Here is a 21,053-nt window from a genome sequence, read left to right on the forward strand (position 1 = left end):
CCCATATGGGCCACTTACAAAACTGCAGCACCTTAACAATGAACTTCAAAGTTAGTATGAGAAAGTGAAGACTGCAGATGCTGGAGATCAGAGCTGAAAAATGTGTTGCTGGAAAAGCGCAGCAGGTCAGACAGCATCCAAGGAGCAGGAGAATCGACATTTCGGGCATAAGTCCTTCTTCAGGAATCACTTCAAAGTTAGTGTCTACTTCAGTTGTGCTTCAGACTCCCAGGCACCTGTAGTCTGAGTAAAATAAGATTTGGAATTGATGGCTCTCTCCCAGTTATTCTTTTTCCATTAGAAATGACTTTGCTAGGATTGAAGAAAAATCAACTTTCCATGGACCATGGATTTATCTTGTATGTTTTTAGCGAAAGCAAGATTTTTTGTATGATTCCAATTAATCTCTTGAAAGTGACCAAATTGGCTTGCACTGAATTTATACAAGATGAGCTTTCACTCTTCTGATTTCGACTGAGATTGAATCCATTGTCCTGCCAAAAGCTATTTGAGAAATTTTAAGGTCTCCTGGAATTAGTAAAAATTCAGAATAGTGGTTGGGAAGTTAGTTGAAAATTCATAAATGAAATGCTGTTTTTGATGGCATTGCATTTAAGGCTATTTAAAATAAAAATTCTAATAGTCCTTAATGATCTGCAGCACAGCTTACATGATATAAAGATATCATCAAACATGAAAAAGGTATGCTTCAGGACTTCGTAATGGAGATAAAATTGGGAGATGTCAGCTGATTTTTGATAAATTGGGTCATTAGATCTGAGCATGGTAAATTAAGTTTAATGTGGTTAGGGCAATTCAAAAAAGGGTAAAGAAACTCTGGAAATGCCAGCAAATCCTAGAGGTTTAAAAAATCATTAGGGCAACAGATAAAGCTGCATGGTGGCACAGCGGTTAGCTCTGCTACCTCCCAGTGCTAGGGACCCAGGTTCAATTCCTGCCTCAGGCAACTGGCTGTGTGGAGTTTGCACATTCTCCCCGTATCTGTATGGGTTTCCTCCCATAATCCAAAGGTGTGCAGGTTAGGTGAATTGGCCATGCTAAATTGTCTGTAGTGTTCGGGGAATGGGTCTGGGTGGGTTGCTCTTCGGAGGGTTGCTGTGGACTTGTTGGGCTGAAGGGCCTGTTTCCACACTGTAAGTAATCTAAAGTGAGTGGCAGGGTTGGGGATTTCAAGACTAGAGGGCATAATTTTAAGGTGAGGAGAAAATTTTAAAAATGACATGAGGGACTTTTAAACACAGATTTACTTGTTTGTGGATGCAGGTACAATTGCAATGTTTAAAAGACATTTGGATAAATACATGAATAAAAAATGTTTGGAGGGATATGGCCCCTGACAATAACAACTTGCTGGAGCAACTCAGCATTTTAGCTACATCTCGACAGTGTTCTCTCTACAGAAGCTACCAGACCTGCTGAGTCTCTCCAGCAATTTCTGGTTTTGTTTCTGTCTTCTAAAGTTGCACTCCGGCTCCCCACCCTCTCTGTTGATGATTTCCTCGTCAAGTGTGGTCTTCAGCATCATAGAACAAGATTGTCCCAGGTTTCATGGCGTGTTGCATTAACTAGTGGCCATGAAGCAGTCGAGTTGGCCCCAATGTAATTGACTCCTAACTTCATTCTGCAAAGGCCTAGAAAACCACACTTCAAAGGCAATTACAGATGAGCAACAAATGCTGCCTTTGATAGCAATGCCTTTCTATGTGAAAGAGTAAGGAAAAATCACAATCATTTGCAATCCCTCCTAGGTTAGGAATGGTGAGAGGTAGCTCCTGATCACTAGCCAGCATTAAAGTTGTCTGCATTAGTGTTTCAATAGTTGAATGCTCCACCAGTCCAAACTCACATGGATTGCATTTGGCATCTACTGATTGACAACTCCAACAAGCCTAGCTTTCCAATAGCTAGTTAAACATTCCTGACAATATTATTTATAACAGCTTCAACACAGGGGAGAAAGAACAACAGAGAGACACACAACTTTAAAACAAAATTGTTATTTGGTTTGTGACTGGGGCCAGGAACAATAAATGGTCAGAGCCTCTACTTGAACAACCCCAACAATACAAAGTAGAGAACACTGTCCTCAACGATATCACATGTTCAATTTGAAGATACTGAGTCGCTGATCACTCAGTGTTCCGTCTTCCACTTTGCATGGGCTGTACAGAGGTAGAAGTGGATCTGTGAAATGTGCTCGAAAGACATGGAGCATCTCCATCGTCTCAGCATCAAAAAACGACACTATCCCGCCCTCATAGTCCACATAGATACCAATTCGGCATGGTTTACGCTGGACCTTCAACTGGATTTCGGGCTCTTCACACGCCTCATAGTGACAACCATCTCGCAACGTCAGACACCAGATGCCTTTACTTGGACTGTAGACAATATTCCCATGGCGAGAAATACTGTTGTAAGCAACTCCCAGATCCCATTTGGCTTTCTTGTTGACAGTCACTTCCCAGTAATGTTTCCCTGTTGAAAATGCTTCAGCACCAAGAACACAAAGGGCAGCATTGAATCGACCATCCATGTAAACAACTGGCAAAGGTTCGCGAAGGGGAATGACTGACCGCCGGTTTGCTGAGATTTCAAGGTGAGGGTGAGCAGTTGAATGGTCAAAGGTGTAAGCTTCAGGCACTAAGTGGAAAACAAACATAACATAAATTAGTCAGTAAAACATGGAGCTCTTGTCAAAGACTAGACATACAGTATCCTATTTGAGAAACTAAACTTTGGATGATATGTTTTACAGTGAAGTCTATATTTGTCATTGGAGCTCATCTTGAAGGGAGCTCATCTTGCTGGGTTAGATTGGTAGGAGTTTGATGAGGATATCAAGTTAAAAGATAATCCTTTGGCCATTTCCAATAACTTCAATATATCCTCATTTGTGCTGGAACCTGAGAGCTAATGTACATTACACTGCAGTCTGCATGACCCGAATGCCGACTGTTTTCAAAATGGACATTGCAGTTCTCAAAAGGTGTATTGTGGATGACATGATGATAAGTGAGTTAAAATTCTTGCCAAAAGAAGCTGGTATTAAAAAAAAACCTTACCTGTCTTAATTATTTGAAACATCTTCTTCCAAACTTTGTATTGCAGTGGACCACAAAATTTCTCAGCCTTGAAACGTACAATGGAGTCATTCACCATTTCATATGGATTACGGAATCTGAAATGAGACTATTAGTTGAATAATGCTACAAAAATATCATGGGCATAGCTTCACTGAAACAAATTGAGAAACTGTGGAAAATAGAGATAAAGAAGAAGAGAAAAATACAGGCTGAGAGACAGCAAGAGACCAAAATAGACACAAAGAAACATATTGAAGGCAGAGACCAAATGGTCATAAGATGTGGTTATGAGGCTAGATAAAAAGCAGACAGAAAGTCATTTAGAAAGAGAAACTGAAATGAAACAAAATGCAGAAGTTATACTTTAATCTCACCCTTCAGAGGAAATGTTCAGCACCTGAAACAGACAAAAACAAATTGAGAAAAGTGGGAGTGAAATGGTGAAAAAGCTCTGGGCGATTGCACCATCTGCTGGCTGAGCCACCAAAGAAATTCCTTTCACTACTGATCACCTGAGAGAAGTCAGTGACTGAAACATAACATGCCGCTGCCTGGTGAACATCAAAACTGTTGGAAATGACTACCGCTAAAATATAGCCCAGTGAACAAGAAAATCTCTTCTCTCTGATGGGTGATTAGGTAGGACAGTCAAATTTTGTTTTTATATACCTTTTCATAATAAATGCTTGCGAACAATTCTGGCAATGCTGCATTTATTTCTCACATTTAGTTCCTCAGAGGAGGAGATAGTGTCTTTATCCTTAACTATAGGATTTCTTGTGGGAATGGTGGAGCGTAGATAGGAAAGTGGCAGTAGACAGGAAATTCCAGGTTACTAATCCAGTGATCATGAAGGAGAAAAGCTGAGTATTTAAGTCAAAATGCTGCATGTTTTGGAGAGGAAATGATCCCCACAATACCTGGGCTTTGGGTACAAATTCAGGGAAGGCAAAAGGGGAGGAGGTATCCTTTCTATGATGGTGTAGGGGGCCACAATTTTGTTCAAGCTATATTCTGATATCAGAGATGATGCAGAGCTCTTCCACTCTTTTAGGACCTCTCCTTTGCCAAAGATCGCCCAATGTAGAAGCAATGTTTGGCACGAAACATCAGGTACAGAAAAATACATAAAAGCATTTTGTTTAATTTCTTTCAGTAAATAAATAAAAGGAGACCAGAAGGTAAAAGGACATCTGCCCTCGGATCCATAATAAATTACCTTCAAGACGCCACTCAAGTTAGTGGTCTGCAGTGCTGCATCAAGGGGATCCATCAGCAATTTCAGATGGTTAACTCTCTGCAAGCATCCTGTCTTCAACCGTATCAACTCCTCCAGGGTCTGTTTTTTCTCAGCAGCTATCAATTCTGTCAAAGCTCTTTCCTCCGAATCTAGCAAGCTCCGCAAAACAGCAAAGTCTTCTTGCACTTGCCGTTGGAGTATCTCAGCTTCTTCCTATACAAAGAATAGAAAGGTTCACAAGTTAGGCTTTTGTGAAGAGCAAGTATTCAAATGAACCAAGGAATCTAATTCCTCAGTCACCCATGCTAGACCATGTCACAGTCTCTTGAATTCTCCTCCACACCTGAAATAATAATATAAGCCCTCTCCAGGAGTGCTATAGATTCTGAATATTCTACCTTGTTTTATGAGGGCATAAACAATCCAATTCCTATCTCTAATCTATTTTTAGTTAGCTGATCTTAGCTGTAGTATTCAAGAGGCAGAAGACGATAAATACCTTAAGTGCCTCTTAAGGAATTAAGCTAAAGTCAGAGAAAATTCCGGCTTCAAATTTCTGCAGGATAACATGAGTGAAGCTGAACTGCTTTGTCCCCTAAGTCAAATATCCTGCTGCCGCTCATCAGGTGGATCCATGTGAAGAACGACCCGCTTGGATGACATAGTGGAGAGTGGCTTTTACACGTGGAACCAATATCAACAGGGGTCATGAGAGAGATAATTTAACTATGTGCACTGAAGAGTTCAATACATGAAGTTACTTAAATACATGTGATATCATACTTCGCCCAATAAGGCTGATTTTGCAGAAACAATTCAGGACTAACAGATTAGTGAGGGTATGGGTCACCAGTCACACCTGTGAGAGCAAAAGTGATGACATAAGGGAAGAGATAGTCTCATTGACAGTGTCAATTGTAAGGTTGGATGGACTAGAGCATTGTTATTTTCTGACAAATTGTCATTCTTGATAGGAAAGAATACTGAAAGAATGAAATGGAAAATCAAGAAAGTTACAGCATGTAGGAGCTGGGATATCTGGTGAAGGAGAGGAATGATGGAGGAACATATCAGGTATAATTCATTTTTACATAGCTGTGTAAATACAGAACTGAAAACAAGGGCATATGATCCATACTGCAATTGAGTTCTATAAGGTGATTTGCAAAAAATGGCATAAATGCTTGAGATCTGTTGTTAGTTGAAATGACTCTTGGAGCAATGAAAGGGCATTCTGTTCTGCGTGCATTACTTGTCTGCCCGGCATTGATTAACAGACTCCTGCTTGTTCACTTGACAGCTGACTTAAGTCAAATTAATTTAGATACTTCACAACTGCACTCAGAATTCTTTATTACCTGGGCCGCTGTTGTGTTCCGTTCGATCTCTTCCAATCTCGAGATCTGCTCTGAGCTCTCTGCCTGCAACTCCACCAACTTTGCAGACAGTGATTCCTGTTGACAAAGAAAACATGATAATTCTGTTTGGAGGAAGCAGAACATTACCTGCAAACATCTGGAACAGGTCACAGGCAATTCCTGAAAGCCAGATCCTGTTGTGTTCCTGGGCTGGACTGAGTCACCAGATCACACCCAATGTGATGATCAGCGCTGAAGAGAAGGCCTGGATTTCTTCATCAGTCATCACTGAATCATCTAATTTCATCTGATATTGTATTTAGCACCATACAGGAGGACAGGCTAGGTTCCAATCCTGGTGAAGGATAACTAAGATACTGAAATGTGGCCTGCATGCATAAGCCCACATCTCCCAATTACTATCAGAGCCCCTGTTTTCAACGCAGACTGGAAAAACAATTGCTGACTTACCTTCCTCAGATTTTTTTCTATCCAACCGTCCAATAGAGTATCCTGTAGAACTCACTTAGTGCAGGGAACCTTGGAGGGAGCAGCTCAGAGTATCTATGCAAAAGCTATTAACTTTTTTATATAGCACTAGTAAAAGGTTAAATGTCTCAAAGCTTTGGATGAGAGAAAGGATAAACATGTAGATGTGTGCAGGACAGGTGATAAGTGAGTAAAGAGGGTGGTAGTTGGATGGGACAGTGGGTTGATGGATGGTGAAGTCGGGTTGTGTCTGTCGGGGGAGGGGAATAAGAGTGGGGTGGGGGAGGCGGGGTTAGGTCAGGCCAAGAGGCAGGAGTTAGGGGCTGTCAGGAAGTTATCCAGAATTTCAATTAGGGTTTTTTTGCCTAACATTTCCTGAGTAACCAAGCTGGAACACCCTGAAATCACCAACTTTAACTCAGTCACAGACTATTTTTGGAGGGTCCAGAAGTATTTCCTATCAGGAGTTCAAACTTCTCAGATGGGACTTCCATCGGTCCCGTCACACATCGAGTCATACAACCATTCTATGGAAGATCTTAAGACTGTCGTCTCAACTTGATCTGTTGGGGCCTTAGGCACTTTGATACTGGGATACAATGAACTTGCATTGATGGTATGACCATACAGGCAATTAAGTAAGGATGATATGTAAATATTTATCTTAACAGAGAGTCACACAGTCATACAGCACAGAAACAAACCCTTCGACCCAAATCGCCCATACCGATCAGGTTTCCTAAAGTTGCCTACATTTGGCTTAATACATATTCCTTCAGCATCACTGGGTCCGTTTCCCTGCCGAACATCATTTCTCAATTACTGTAACAGTTTAGGAAGCAAGTCCGCCACAACTTTTTCAGGAAATTCGGGAAATCGGACTGAATGCAACCTTACTGGAATTGGATGACTGGGGGCGAAGAAATCTGAAGAGTGTAAAGCAGTAAGCAAGGGCGTGATACGTGTCAGACAGAATGCCACGTGTATTTTTTTTAACAAAAAGACAGTAAAGAGACGCGCCTTGTGTGTGCAGTGACTAACCTTCAACTCTCTGAAGGCCTCCTCCACCACCACCACCGTGTGCCCTCGGTGTGAGCCTATAATCGCACACTTGCTGCAGACCTGTTGTTTCTCCACTCTGCAGAAATACACCAACTTCTTGCCGTGCTCCGGGCACCTCGCAATCTCCCCACAGGCAGCTTCTCCTTTCTCCTCCATCCCTCAGCTCCCGACCCCGTACTGCAGACTTTTACCAAACAGATTATTTTAAAAAGGCTGCAAACTCTCCATTCTGTGGTTCATTTCCACAAGCCGTTGACGCCTCGACGCGGAAGTGACACGGTTGAGGGAAAGTCCCAGTTTACTCTCTGATCGACGTTAGAGTCAACCACACATAAGGCACAATGCTCAAAGGAGAAAATCTGAAAGACACCGGGAGTCCAATAAAAACTATAGGAAACTCTGCCTCCAAAATCTTAGTTACGTTTTATGATTGGATTTTATTTTTGTCAAACATCAGTGATTGGAATAAATCATAATCCAAAACAGTGTACTCGTAACAAACCCAAATCACTTTATGTGCTGAAAATAAGTTGAATTCTCGATGATCGGTATTAACAATAAAAGCAACATTAGAAATCGAGAATTTGATGGCAGAAAATTTGATCTCAGAACTTTGAATTTGTCTACTGTTAAATCTGTAAATATGATTCTAGGATAGTATGTTATCTGAAACAAAATAACCCAGAAATTGCAAGTCTGATAGCATACTGCCAGATCTGCTCAGTTTCTCCATCGATTTCTGGGTTTTTTTTGTTTCAGATCTCTGTTTCTCTGTTTCAGTTTAGTATGTTACCTCTCTGGTGTCAGGGTCGAGGACATCATGCAGCAGCTGCAGGGCAGCTTTTGGGAGATGGGAGAGGTCAAGATTGGTGTATCAACATAGGTTGAGGGATGAGGTCCTGAAAGCAAGTTTTAGGGAGTTGGGGAAGGGGTTGGGGGGGGAGGGGGGGGGGAGGTGCTAGGAGGAAATTTAAGAAAAGGAATACTTCCTGGAGCAGAAATCTAAGGATTTAGGTCATAAGGATGCACAGCACGGAAACAGACCCTTCGGTCCAACTCATCCATACTGACCAGATACGCTAAATTAATGGCCCATTTGCCAGCACTTTGCCCATATCCCTCCAAACCCTTCCTATTCATATACCCATCCAGATGCCTTTTAAATGTTGTAATTATACTAGTCTCCACCATTTCCTTTAGCAGCTCATTCTATATACGCACCCTCTGCATGAATAATTGCACCTTAGGTCCCTTTTAATTTTTTTTCCTTCTCATCTTAAACCTATGCCATGTAGTTTTGGACTTCCCTACCCTGGGTCAAGACCTTGTCTATTTACCCGATACGTGCCCCTTGTGACTTTATAAACCTCTAGAAGGTCACCCCTCAGCCTACAACGCTGCAAGGAAAATAGCCCCAGCCTGTTCAGCCTCTCCCTATGGCTCAAACCCACCAAGACTGGCAACATCCTTGTAAATCTTTTCTAAACCCTTTCAAGTTTAAAACATCCTTCTTATAGCAAGGAGACCAGAATTGAATGCAGTTTTCCAAAAATGACCTAACCAATGTCCTGTACAGCTACAATATGATTTGCCAACTCCTATACTCAATGCACTGACCAATTCTTTCAGTGCCATAGGAATAGGAAAATTGATCAATTGGCCACATTGTTGGTGAATTGGTGTAGAAAGGAGTGCATCAGATTTTCGAGGCTATGTGCCTGTTTCTGCAATAGGTGGAATCTGTACAAACTGGACAATTTTCACGTTAACCGATTAAGACTGATGTCTTTATCCAGAGATTGCTAGTGTTGTTGGGATGGGTTTAAACTAGTTTGATAGGGGGATGGGAACCTGAGAGGTGAGCCAAATTGGAGGGAAGTGAAGTGTTCATGGGTAGTAAAAATCTGGTAAGTGAAGAAAGCAAGCAAAATAAAGGTAAGTTTAAATTAAGCTTGGAACATGGAATAATGTCAAAAGAGCACTTTACCTGATTGCACACAAGATTCACAACAAGTAGGTTATTTAAAGGCACAAATAGAGGTAATTATGTATGATCTAATTGCCATTACAGAGTCATGGCTGCAGGGGGAATCAATACTTTTAGAGACGTCAGGTAAAATGGAAAAAGAGCTGATGTTGTGCTAAATAGTAATATGTGGGATCAGGACATTAGTAACAGAGGATCTCAGATCAGAAGAGTGAAATGTGAGATTTGTTTGGGTGGATCTTAGAAAGAACAAGAGGTAACAAATATTGGTGGCCATTGTTTAAGGCCACAATGGCATTAATCGGGAGATTAGAGAAGCATGTAGCATGGGTAATGCAGTAATCATAGGTGCCATCACTTTATATATGGACTATTTAAACCTCATGAGAAATAATGCTATTGTTACAACCAGACCCTGGACAAGGTCCTTACAGTTCCAGATGAGATATGCAAACTGCTGCCCCCACCTCTTTCTTTATTTAGCCTTCGAAATGGTCACGTAGCTAAGCCATAGCTTTCAATGAATTGAGGAAACAGCTATCATCCTCTAAGATCTTGGCACATTATCACCTTAAGTGAGATCTGATATTGACATGCAATGCCTCCCTGTACAGCATTGGGGTGGTATTAGCTCATACGTGGCCCAATGGAGAAGAAGACCAATCATCGCTTTCAACCAGGAGTTTGGCTAATGCAGAGCGTAAATAAGCTCAGGCAGAGAAAGAAAGATTGGCAGTCATATTTGGAATCAGGAAGTTCCACCAATACCTTCATAGATGAAAATTTGCAACAATAATGGACCACAAACTCCTACTGGGTCTGCTTAAAGTGGACAAGATACTGCTGACAATAGCTTTGGGCCAAATCCAGTGGTGGGCTTGAATACTAAGTGTCTATAGTTACAAGTTAGAACACCACCTGGGAAGCCAAGTAGTGAATGTGGATGCATTGAGCTGCCTCTCATTGGCAGATACACCACCTGCGGTACCACCAATGGCAGAGCCTGTAATGGTTTCAGTATCATTATGGAAAATATTAGACTTTGGATACAGAAAGATCTGGTGCTGTCAAAACTGAAACAGCTGGTGGTGATGGAGGAAGCCAAAGTGCTGTTACAAACAGAATTGTAACCTTTTTGATGCAGAGAGGCCAGCATACATGGCATAGTGTTATAGGGATCAAAAGTGATTGTCCTGAGCAAAGGTCACTGCCAGGCACTACCTGAATTCCAGCAGGGTTATCACGGGGTCTCCAAAATGAAGATGCTAGCAAGAAGTTATGTCTGCTGGCCAGATTGGATGAAGAAATAGCCAGGTTGGTGAGGCAGTGTCCAGAATGTCAACAAGGATAAAAATTACTGCCAGCAGCTCTCTCCCATTTGTGGGAATGGCTGGGTAAACCTTGAACTTGGTTAAATGTTGACTTTGCAGGTGCTTTCATGGGCTCAATATTCTTATTTATTGTAGACACCCACTCAAAATGGTTGTATGTGTAGAGTCCATTTGTCAAATATTGGGGTGATGATAGAAAAAATTGTGTGTATCATTTTCAATACACAGATTTCTGGAAGTGTTGCTCACAGATAACAGGCCATCATTTACCAGCAGCGAATTTAGGTATTCCCTAAATTTATATGGGATTTGACATATAAAGATAACTCCATACCTCCGATCATTCAATGTCCTGACAGAAACAGCAGTCCAAAATTTGAAGATTGGCTTGTGAAAAAAACAGCTTACAGCCTCACCAATCATGGTTCTTACTTGGTTATTGGATGACCCCACATGCAACTACAGGGATAGCACCAGCAGAGTTGCTAATTGCTAGAAGACTCTGCACCGGTTAAATCTGATCTTCCTGGACCTTCATGGAGTGGGGTGTGGAGGGTAGTGAAAAGGCGTTGCCAGTGCTGGACCCAAAATTCCACCGAGCAAGGAAGATAGTTTGCTACAGGGGATGAAGTTTGATGTAAGAACCAGGGAAATGGCCCAGCATGGGTAACAGGCATGGTCAATATGAGGTGAGGACCAGTGACATATAAAATTCAGGTTGAAGTGATGGTCCTGAACAAGCATGTGGACCAAATGAAAGCTGCAAACTCGCAAATGGTACAGGAGCAAAATGTGTCCTGCTCCTCAGAACAGTCAGAAAAGCTGCTGGACCCCGTGAATTCTCCCTCTCCGTCAAGTGTTATAGAGACCTTGGAATCTGAGATGGACATGGCAGATGTTGCTGTCTCAATGTCTTTTCTAGCAGAAGAACAGAATGAATTTCTACTGAAGTGTTCCTGGTATAAGAGGCAACCTCCAATGCATTGTTACACGCCACTCATATTGGAACCTTATCCAATGTTAAAACTCCCCAAGAGGCTCTCCAAGAAAAGGACTGGCCTATGTTCTTGGACCCAGAGGGGGAGAGGTATAGTAATTATTATAATGAGGTCAGCCAGGGGACAGACCTCATAGAAGAGGAGTTCCTAGTTGACAGACGTAAACAGGAGGGCCAGACATTCTGGGTGCTGACTCTGATGAAGCTGTGACAGAGTCAAAAACTTTCCATTTATCAATAAAGGGTGACTTGGTTACAGGTGCTGGTGTCTGTGGAGTTATTTCACAGCACATATACACAGATTATAAATAAGATGAATCCAAAAGATATAACTTAAAAAACTAGATACATGGATATTTTTCTGAATTGTTTGTGAACTGTTGACTTTTTCAAGCTTCTTATTCTTGGAGGTTGATCTGATTATATTTTTTTAAAAAACTGGTTTACACTGTAACAGGGAGTATGTTGGGGATTATTCTTCAACTGTAACTTTCACGGTATGCTCATGCTCAAACTGAGGTGGGTACTGATGAGGCCACTCAGTCCCAGTAGTCCATTGCAGTAGAGTTGAAACTAGCTTTTAAAACAGTTCTTGTGCGTTTTTTGAAGGGAAAACCATCGTATGTGCTGGCAGTTTTGGAGTAATCCACAGAAATGATTTGCTGTTGAGCAGAGGTTTGTCAGCTTATTGTTGTCTTTGTAGTCACCAGAGAGCACAGTCCAATCTGTTGAAGTTTCTTTGACACCTTTTAGATATTACGTCCGATCACTCCCATGTTTTTTTTACATATGCAGTTATCTTGTCTATGTAACAGTCCTCTTTTTAAAAATAATACATTTGAAAGCAAATTAAAAGTGTCCACAGTGCTTTGGGGTTCTGACATGTGATTTAGACATTGTGGAGGATGAAATTCTAAAGTGTTAGGAATGGTTTCCTTGAGCAGTATACTGAGGAGTTGACTATAGATCAGGCTATTTTATACATAGCATTATGTATCAAAATGGTGCTAATGAATAATCTTGTTATCAGAGATTCTTTAGGGTTGAGTGACCATAATATGACAGAATTTCACATTACATTGAAAATGAAGTAGTTCAATTTGAAATGAAAACAGAAATTGCTGGAAAAGCTCAGCAAGTCTGGAGAGAGCAATCAGATTTAACATTCTGAGGAAGGGTCACTTGACTTGAAACATTAACTCTGATTTCTCTCCACAGATGCTGCTAGATCTGCAGAGCTTTTCCAGCAATTTCAGTTTTTGTTTCTGATTTACAGCATCCACAGTTCTTTAGTTTTTATTTTGTTCAATCTGAAGACAGGTTGTTACATTTGAATAAAAGAAATTATGAAGAGAGCTATGGGGAGAAGTTGAATAGGCTAGGGCAGTTTTCCCTGGAGCATTCAAGGTTGAGGGGTGACCTTTTAGAGGTTTATAAAATCAGATAGGATAAATAGACAAAGTGTCTTCCCTGGAGCAGGGGAGTCCAGAACTAGAGGGCATAGTTTTAGGGTGAGAGGGGTAAGATTTTATAAAAGAGACCTAAGGGGCAATTTTTTTCACGCAAGGGGTGCTATGTGTATGGAATGAGCTGCCAGAGGAAGTGGTGGAAGATAGTACAATTACAACATTAAAAGGCATCTGGATGGGTATATGAATAGGAAGCATGGAGGGATATGGGCCACGTGCTGGCTGGTGGGGACTGGATTGGGTTGGGATATCTGGTCTACATGGATGAGTTAGACCGAAGGGTCTGTTTCTGTGCTGTACCTCTCTATGACTCTAAATGAGAGGCAAATTGATTGATTTAGTGTAGACAATAAGTTAAATGATATGAGGGTAAATAGGCAATAGATATTATTTAAAGTATTATTTTATAATTTACAGCAACTACACATTCCTTCAAACGACAAAAAATCAAAAAGGTTAACCACAACCTAAAAAGTTAAGAAATTTAACTTGAAAGGAAAAGGCTTGTAAATTGTCAGAAATTCTAATAAACCTGAGGATTGGGAGAATTTCAAAATACAGCCAAGGGGGGCCAAGAAACTGAGAAAGAATGGAAGAATAGACTATGAATATAAACTAGCAAAAATATGAAAAGCATGTAAATTAGGACACATTTTGTTAATATAGATGTAAGTGTATCACAGTCAAAAGAATTTACAATGGGAATTGAGATCAAGTTGAGAAGCTAGATGATTACTTTGCATCTGTTTTCACTGAGAAAGGTACATAAAATCTCTCAGGATTAGAGATCCAAAGAGTCATTGAAGGAAATTAGTATGCAGAGTGTGCTGGAGAAATTAATGAAACTGAAGATTAATTAGTCCTTAGGACCTGATATTCTACTTGTGACAGAGGCAGCTAAGAGATAATGGATACATTGGTGTTCAATTTCAAAACTTCTATGGATTCTGTTAATAGTTTCTGCAGATTGAAAGGTATCAAATGTTATCCCACTATGTTAGAAAGGTGGGAGAGATCATTCGGAGAACTAAAGGCCTGTTAGCCTCATATCATCATTAGGGAAAATATTAGAATCTGTTATAAAGAATGTGATAAATAGACACATGAATAATAATATCTGATTGGGCCTAGTGTGCATGCATGTGAATGGAATATTGTTGTTATAAACTTTTTGAATATGTTGCTTAGGGGTAAAGGGATGTTCGTGTACATAGTACACTTAGATTGTCAGAAGCCATCTAACAAGGTCCCTGACAAGAATTAGATTAGTAAAATTAAAGCACATGGGATAGAAGGCAATGTACAGGTATAGAATAAGGATTGGCAAGAGTTAGAGAATAGAGAGTATGATTCCCTGTTGCTTTGGTAGCTGGCTGGTGGGGAAAGCAATGATCATGATTTGGGCCCCAGCTGTTTACACTATATATCAATGGTTTAGATGTGGAGATCAAATATCATCCTTTCAAATTCATGAAAGACACAAAGGGATGTGTTCTTTGTGTATTCTGAGGAAGATGCAAAACATTTTCAGGAGAGTCGGACAGGTTTAGTGAGTGACCACGATCAGGGTAAGTTGAAAGAGGGGTGCATTCAAACCTTCTCCGAGATGGAAGTGTGGGAGTTTAGAAAAGCCTTCATGAATATAAATATATGACAAAAGTGTAATTAGACACTATCCAGATCGAGGAGGTTGGAGCTATTAGAGAAAATGCCTCAGATGTAACTTTGGTGTCAGACTTGACACTGGCCAAATATCCATGCCATCTCTAAGATCGCCTAATTCCTCCTCTGTAAAATTGCCCATTTTCCCTCTTGACTCATCTTATCCATTGCTAAAACTCCTTTCAAAGCATTCCCTATGTTTCTTATTACACAATAGTGGCTGAAATATGTAATTGACTGTAACGGACTTCAGGTCACCTCGTGACTGTGAACATAAAAGAAGTATTTATGCTACCTCTAGACTTCAATATTTCCATTATTTCCTGTCACCCACATTCTACTGTCTGTAAACTTCATGTAATTCAAACCATCTTCTATCTGGTTTATCACATTAAATCCCATTCACTAATCATTCTTGCATGCTTGAACTACATTAGTTCAGCATTGTGAATATACCAACATACAACATACAAAGGACTGCAGCAATTCAAGAAAGCAGCTTACAACCTCCTTCTCCAAATCTGTTAGGGATGGATGATAAATACTCAGCCAGCCAGTGACACCTACATGAATGAATGAATAAAAACATTGAAGAAGAGAAAAAGAAGAGGCACCTCTGCCTTTGAACCCCATCCCTCCAACTGCAACAAGGATAGAACCATGCCCAACCGCCCCCCAACCTGGTCCTCACCTTCCATCCTAACAATCTCCACCATTTCCACCACCTACAGTCAGACCCCAGCACCAAAGATATATTTCCCTCCTCACCCCATCTGCATTCCAGAGACCATTCCCTCTGTGACTCCCTCACTAGGTCCATGCTCTTCACCAAAGCACCCTCAACTCCCATCACCTACCCTTGCTGCCCCAAGAGTTGCAAAACCTGTGCCCACACCTCCTCCCAAGACCCCAAAGAATCCTTCCACATCTGGCAGAGATTTTTCTGGACATTCAAACACTTCATCTACTGTATCTCTTGCTCTTGATGTGGTCTCCTCTACATTGGGGAGACAGGAACTCACGGAACTTCTCCAGGACACGCACCAAACAACCCCACCATCCTGTGGCTGACCACTTCAACTCTCCCTCACACTCTGCCAAAGACACACAAATCCTGGGCCTCCTCCACCACCAAATCCTCCAGCCACCCGACGCTTGGAGGAAGAATGCCTCATCTTCCGCCTTGGGACCCTCCAACCACACGGCATTAACGATAACCTCACCAGTTTTATCATCTCCTCTCCCCTCACCTTATCCCAGATCCAACCTCCAACTTGGCAGCGCCCTCTTGAACTGTCCTGCCTTCTATCTTCCTTCCCACCTATCCACTTCACCCTCCGTTCTGACCTTCATCATTCCCTCTCCCCCCTTGCTGCATCTACCTATCGCTTTCCCAGCTAACTTCCCCCACCTCCATTCTCCTATTTAACTCAGCCCCTTACCCCCCAAACCCCCTCCCCCAACCCATTCTTGATGAAGGGCTTATGTCCAAAACATCGACTCTCCTGCTCCTTGGATGCTGCCTGACCAGTTGTGGTTTTCCAGTGCCAAACTTTTTGACTCTGATCTCCAGCATCTGCAGTCCTCACTTTTCTTCAAACTACATTAGTTCCCAAGCAAAGGCTAAGCAATGCTTCAACCTTAAACTTCTCATACTTGTTTTCAAATCTTTTCATATCCTCACCTGACCTCCATTTTTCTCCAGTCCCACAACTCTCTGAACATTTCTGCGCAGATCTAATTCTCTAGGATCTCCAATTTTAATTACACCACTACTGGTGCCTGTTTCTTCAGAGATTGTTCGTGAAACATCTTTGTTTCTTACTTCTGATTTCTCCTCAAGATGCTTCTGAAAACCTTCTTTAACAAAGCTTTTTGTCTTTTATCCTAATATCAACTGGTGTGATTTGCTGTCAAATCTTGCTTTATAATGTTAGTATGAAATGCTATGACATTTTAAAAGCTCTGTACAAATACAACTTTTGTCACTGGAGTAAAATAAAGAGGTTGACAAAGCTCTCAAGGTACAGGTTATGCAAAAGGAACTCCAAATGCAAGAATGTGGAGCATGAAATAGAAGGAGTTTTCCAGATGTCCTCTTCCTAATCCATTGCATATTATTGAGATCAGCTGATTAGAATAAGGGATGAGTGTAGCCTTTTGGAGTGATGGAGTATTGGGTCTCTCAATGTCTAGAGCTGTTTCAAGATCCAGGCTTGTGTTTGTTGTGAAAAGAAAATCAAAATCTTCTTCAACACTCTCCTCCTCATTATTTCTGCCATTCATTTGCTCATTTTAGGGCAAAACGTAGTGAGCTAAAAACTAAACCTTTTAGCAGATTTAATGACATCAATTGGTCTCCCAAATATATCTTACAGGCCTTCATTATGCAATGTACCACTTCATAATCCCTTTAGGGGTGGCACAGTGGCTCAGTGGTTAGCACTGTTGCCTCACAGCGCCAGGGTCCCAGATTCAATCCCTGCCTCGGATGACTGACTGTTTGGAGTTTGCACGTTCTCCCTGTGTCCGCATGGGTTTCCTCCGGATGCTCTGGTTTCCTCCCACAATCCAAAGATGTGCAGGTTAGGTGAATTCGCTATGCTAAATTGTCCATAGTGTTAGATGCATTAGTCAAGGGTAAACGTCGGGGAATGGATCTGCGTGGGTTACTCTTCAGAGGGTTGGTGTGGACCTGTTGGGCTGAAGGGCCTGTTTCCACACTGTAGGGAATCTAATCTAATCTAATCTAATATCTAAAGAAATGAGAGTGTAACATAAGGATAACCACACAAATACCGATACACTGCAAGAATCATACATTTTTAAAACAAAAAATTAACCTGTTCAGAAGTGTCCGTACACCACAAAAGCCTTTATATCTTTGGAACATTACTGAAACTTGAGCATCTTGAATTGTTTAAATATGCAATTCTAGAATTCTAAGTCAGTTATTGTATGAATGAAAGCAGGATTTGCGTTTGCAAGCACCTCAGGCAGGCTTCAAGTTGCTGGCTGGATAGAAACCAAAATGTTGCCTGCAAGGATGAAAACAACTGGACCCAGTTCCCTGAGGAAACTCTTAATGGATGCTGACATCTGGAAACCATAACTCATGTCAACACATTTTTAATACCTCTGGATTTATCAATACTTGTAAGTTACAACCCAACTCCTCTCCTGTCTTTTTTTTTATTTCCTGAGAACTTGCTTGCTTATGTGTGCAGTTGCCAAGTAGATTTCCCAACTTTTGACTGCTTCCTAATAAATCCTATCTTTGATTTCACACAGTCAGAAAAAGGCCCGTCTGCCCATCACATCTGCATCAGTCAAAAACAACCAAATATGCTCATCTCATTTCCAGCCCATGGTCCTTTAACCTTGTATGTCTTGACATTGCAAATGCACATCTGAATACTTCTTAAATGTTATGAGTGTTTCTATCTTTACCACACTTATAGGCAGTGAGTTCCAGATTCCCACCATCCTCTGGGAAAAGATTGTGCTCACATCTCCTCGAAACCTTCTCCCCCTTATGCCCCCAATTAATTCCTCCATCAAGAGTTCTACCCTATCATTGCCGCTCAATTTTATACAATTCAATCATGTTCCCTCTCAATTTCCTCTGCTCCAAGGAACCCAACCTCAGTCTGTCCTATCTCTCATCTTAAAACGGTGAGTAGGTTAATTTTAAAATATATAAAAGCTTTCCTTGGGATTTCAGCTTTCTTCATTTTTTTTGGCAGCAGGATTCTGGGTAACCCAAGTTGGAGAACAGGAAAAATTTCTAGCTGTGACAGCTGCTCCTTTTTTGGGGTATTTTAGGTGCTGGAGGTGATTTCCTCAAATTCCAGGAACAGCAATTACTGTTTTATATGCTGTTGCATTGTTTTGGAACTTTGGAGAGAAAAAAATTCAAAACAACAGCACTTTTAAAATTGAGAGGAACAGACAAAGGAAGCACATGGTGAGGTCAATGTAAGAGAGAGAGAGAGAAAGAAACCCACACTACTTACTGACAGAGCAGTGAACCTGCACAATTACTGCCTTTGCTGTTTTTGAATTCATGTATCGCTGGACATCGGAGTGCGTCTGGGAAAATTAACAAACAGTGAAATTCACAACTGATCTTGGAGGAACCTGTTTGGGAGAGGTCACAGCACAGAATCAGATAAGTGGATATTTTAAGCATGTCCTTACAGTAAGTCTGCAGTAGTGAGTAGAGTGGGTTCTTTCTTGATTATATGTTTTATTGAGATATACCTCTTGATTAAACTTAAAATATAAGCCATAAGTATTAATTTAACCTGGAGCAGTGTTTTGTAGAGGAATAAGACAGTGCTATTTTATGGGTCTGTAGATTGAAAGAAACAAAAATGGTCTTTAGTATAGTGATACGCTCTTCTTGTCGGATGTGGAAGTTTAGGGAGAGTTTACGTGTTACTGAGGATTACATCTGCAATAAATGCCATTGTTTGCAAATCTTATCAGATCAAGTAGATCAATTAGAGAGACAGTTAGAGGCAATGACGAATTTATAAGAGAAAGAGGATGTAATGGATGGCAGCTATAGGAAGGGGGAAAAGTCGCAGATAGAGTCACATAGATGGGTTAACTCCAGTAAAGGTAAGAGAGGTAGGCAGTTAGTGCAGGAGTCTTCTGTGGCTATCCCCACTTCAAACAAGTATGCTGCTTTGGAAAATGTAGGGAGGTGATGGATTCTCAGGGGAAAGTCACACGATCAACCAAGTTTCTGGTATTGAGACTGAATCTAATGCAATGAGGAGTACGTTGGGTTCCAAGAGATTGATTGTGATAGGGGACTCTCTAGTCTGAGGAACAGACAGATTTTTCTGTTGCCAGCAGCAAAAAATAAGAATGCTGCCTTGCTTCCCTGATGCCAGGATCAAGGATGTCTCCGAGAGGGTGCGAAAAATTCTCAAGTGGGAGAGGGGCCAGCAGAGGTTATTGTACACATTGGAACCAACGACATAGGAAGGGAAGAGGTTGAGATTCTGAAGGGAGATTACAGTGAGTTAGGCAGCAATTTAAAAAGGAGGTCCTCGTGAGTATTAATATCTGGATTACTCCTGGTGCTATGAGCTAGTGAGGACAGGAATAGGAGGATAGAGCAGATGAAGACATGGCTGAGGAGCTGGTGTATGGGAGAAGGATTCACATTTTTGGATCAATGGAGGCTCCTTTGAAGCAGAAGTGACATGTACAAGAAGGATGGATTGCACCTGAATTGGAAGGGGATGAATATACTGGCAGAGAGATTTGCTAGAGCTGATGGGAGGATTTAAACTAGTAAGGTGATGGTGCTGGTGGAGGGGGGGTTGGGGGGCTGTTGGTGATGGTGAATGGCACCTAGAGAGATAGTGAGGAAAAAGAACAATCTGAGACTGGTACAGTTCAGAACAAAAGCGAGTCAAACAGTCAGGGACAAAGCAGAGAACAAGGTAGGACTGATAAATTAAACTGCATTTATTTCAATGCAAGAGGCCTAATGGGCAAGACAGATGAATTCAGGGCATGGTTAGGAACATGGGACTGGGATATCATAGCAATTACAGAAACATGGCTCAGGGATGGACAGGACTGGCAGCTTAATGTTCCAGGATACAAATGCTACAGGAAGGATAGAAAGGGAAGCAAGAGAGGAGGGGGAATGGTGTTTTTGATAAGGGATAGTATTACAGCTGTGCTGAGGGAGGATATTCCCAGAAATACATCCAGGGAGGTTATTTGGGTGGAACTGAGAAATAAGAAAGGGATGATCACCTTATTGGGATTGTATTATAGACCCCCTAATAGTTAGAGGGAAATTGAAAAACAAATTTGTAAGGAGGTCTCAGCTATCTGTAAAAATAATAGGGTGGCTATGGTAGGGGATTTTAACTTTCCAAACATAGACTGGGACTGCCATAGTGTTAAGGGTTTAGATGGAGAGGAATTTGTTAAGTGTGTACAAGAAAACTTTCTTATTCAGTATGTGGATGTACCTACTAGAGAAGATACAAAACTTGACCTACTCTTGGGAAATAAGGCAGGGCAGATGACTGAGGTATCATTGGAGGAGTACTTTGGGGCCAGCAACCATAATTCTATTAGTGATGGAAAAGGATAGACCAGATCTAAAAGTTGAAGTTCTAAGTTTGAGAAAGGCCAATTTTGACGGTATTAGGCAAGAATGTTCAAAAGCTGATTGGGGTAGATGTTCGCAGGTAAAGGGATGACTGGAAAATGGGAAACCTTCAAAAATGAGATAATGAGAGTCCAGAGAAAGTGTATTCCCGTTAGAGTGAAAGGAAAGGCTGGTAGGTATAGAGAATGCTGGATGACTAAAGA

At 41.2% G+C, this 21,053-nt stretch overlaps 1 protein-coding gene across 2 annotated transcripts; it reads right to left on the bottom strand.

Moving 5' to 3' along the window:
- Nucleotides 1-2,002: 2,002 nt before the first annotated feature.
- On the bottom strand, nt 2,003-7,561 carry LOC140479387 (E3 ubiquitin-protein ligase TRIM62-like). Of its 2 annotated transcripts, XM_072573287.1 has the most exons (6): nt 7,236-7,560; nt 5,706-5,801; nt 4,327-4,560; nt 3,482-3,504; nt 3,087-3,202; nt 2,003-2,664 (listed from the first exon to the last, which is right to left on the bottom strand). In XM_072573287.1, exons 1-6 carry the CDS (start codon nt 7,410-7,412, stop codon nt 2,117-2,119), a joined length of 1,194 nt encoding a protein of 397 aa, XP_072429388.1. In that variant the 5' UTR covers nt 7,413-7,560; the 3' UTR covers nt 2,003-2,116. The 2 variants fall into 2 exon arrangements, with proteins under 2 accessions (XP_072429388.1, XP_072429391.1); XM_072573290.1 differs by lacking the exon at nt 3,482-3,504 and having other exon boundaries at nt 3,087-3,213; nt 7,236-7,561.
- Nucleotides 7,562-21,053: the final 13,492 nt, after the last annotated feature.

The sequence above is a fragment of the Chiloscyllium punctatum genome, chromosome 1, assembly GCF_047496795.1.
Source record: "Chiloscyllium punctatum isolate Juve2018m chromosome 1, sChiPun1.3, whole genome shotgun sequence".
Lineage (NCBI taxonomy): Eukaryota > Metazoa > Chordata > Chondrichthyes > Orectolobiformes > Hemiscylliidae > Chiloscyllium > Chiloscyllium punctatum.

Coding starts and splice junctions, on each gene's coding strand:
- LOC140479387 (XM_072573287.1), bottom strand. CDS start 7,412: ATGGAGGAGAAAGGAGAAGCTGCCTGTGGGGAGATTGCGAGGTGCCCG. Junction 3,203..3,481: donor CTGAACATTTCCTCTGAAGG/GTGAGATTAAAG, acceptor GTCTCATTTCAG/ATTCCGTAATCCATATGAAA. Junction 2,665..3,086: donor GTTTCAAATAATTAAGACAG/GTAAGGTTTTTT, acceptor TTTTCCACTTAG/TGCCTGAAGCTTACACCTTT.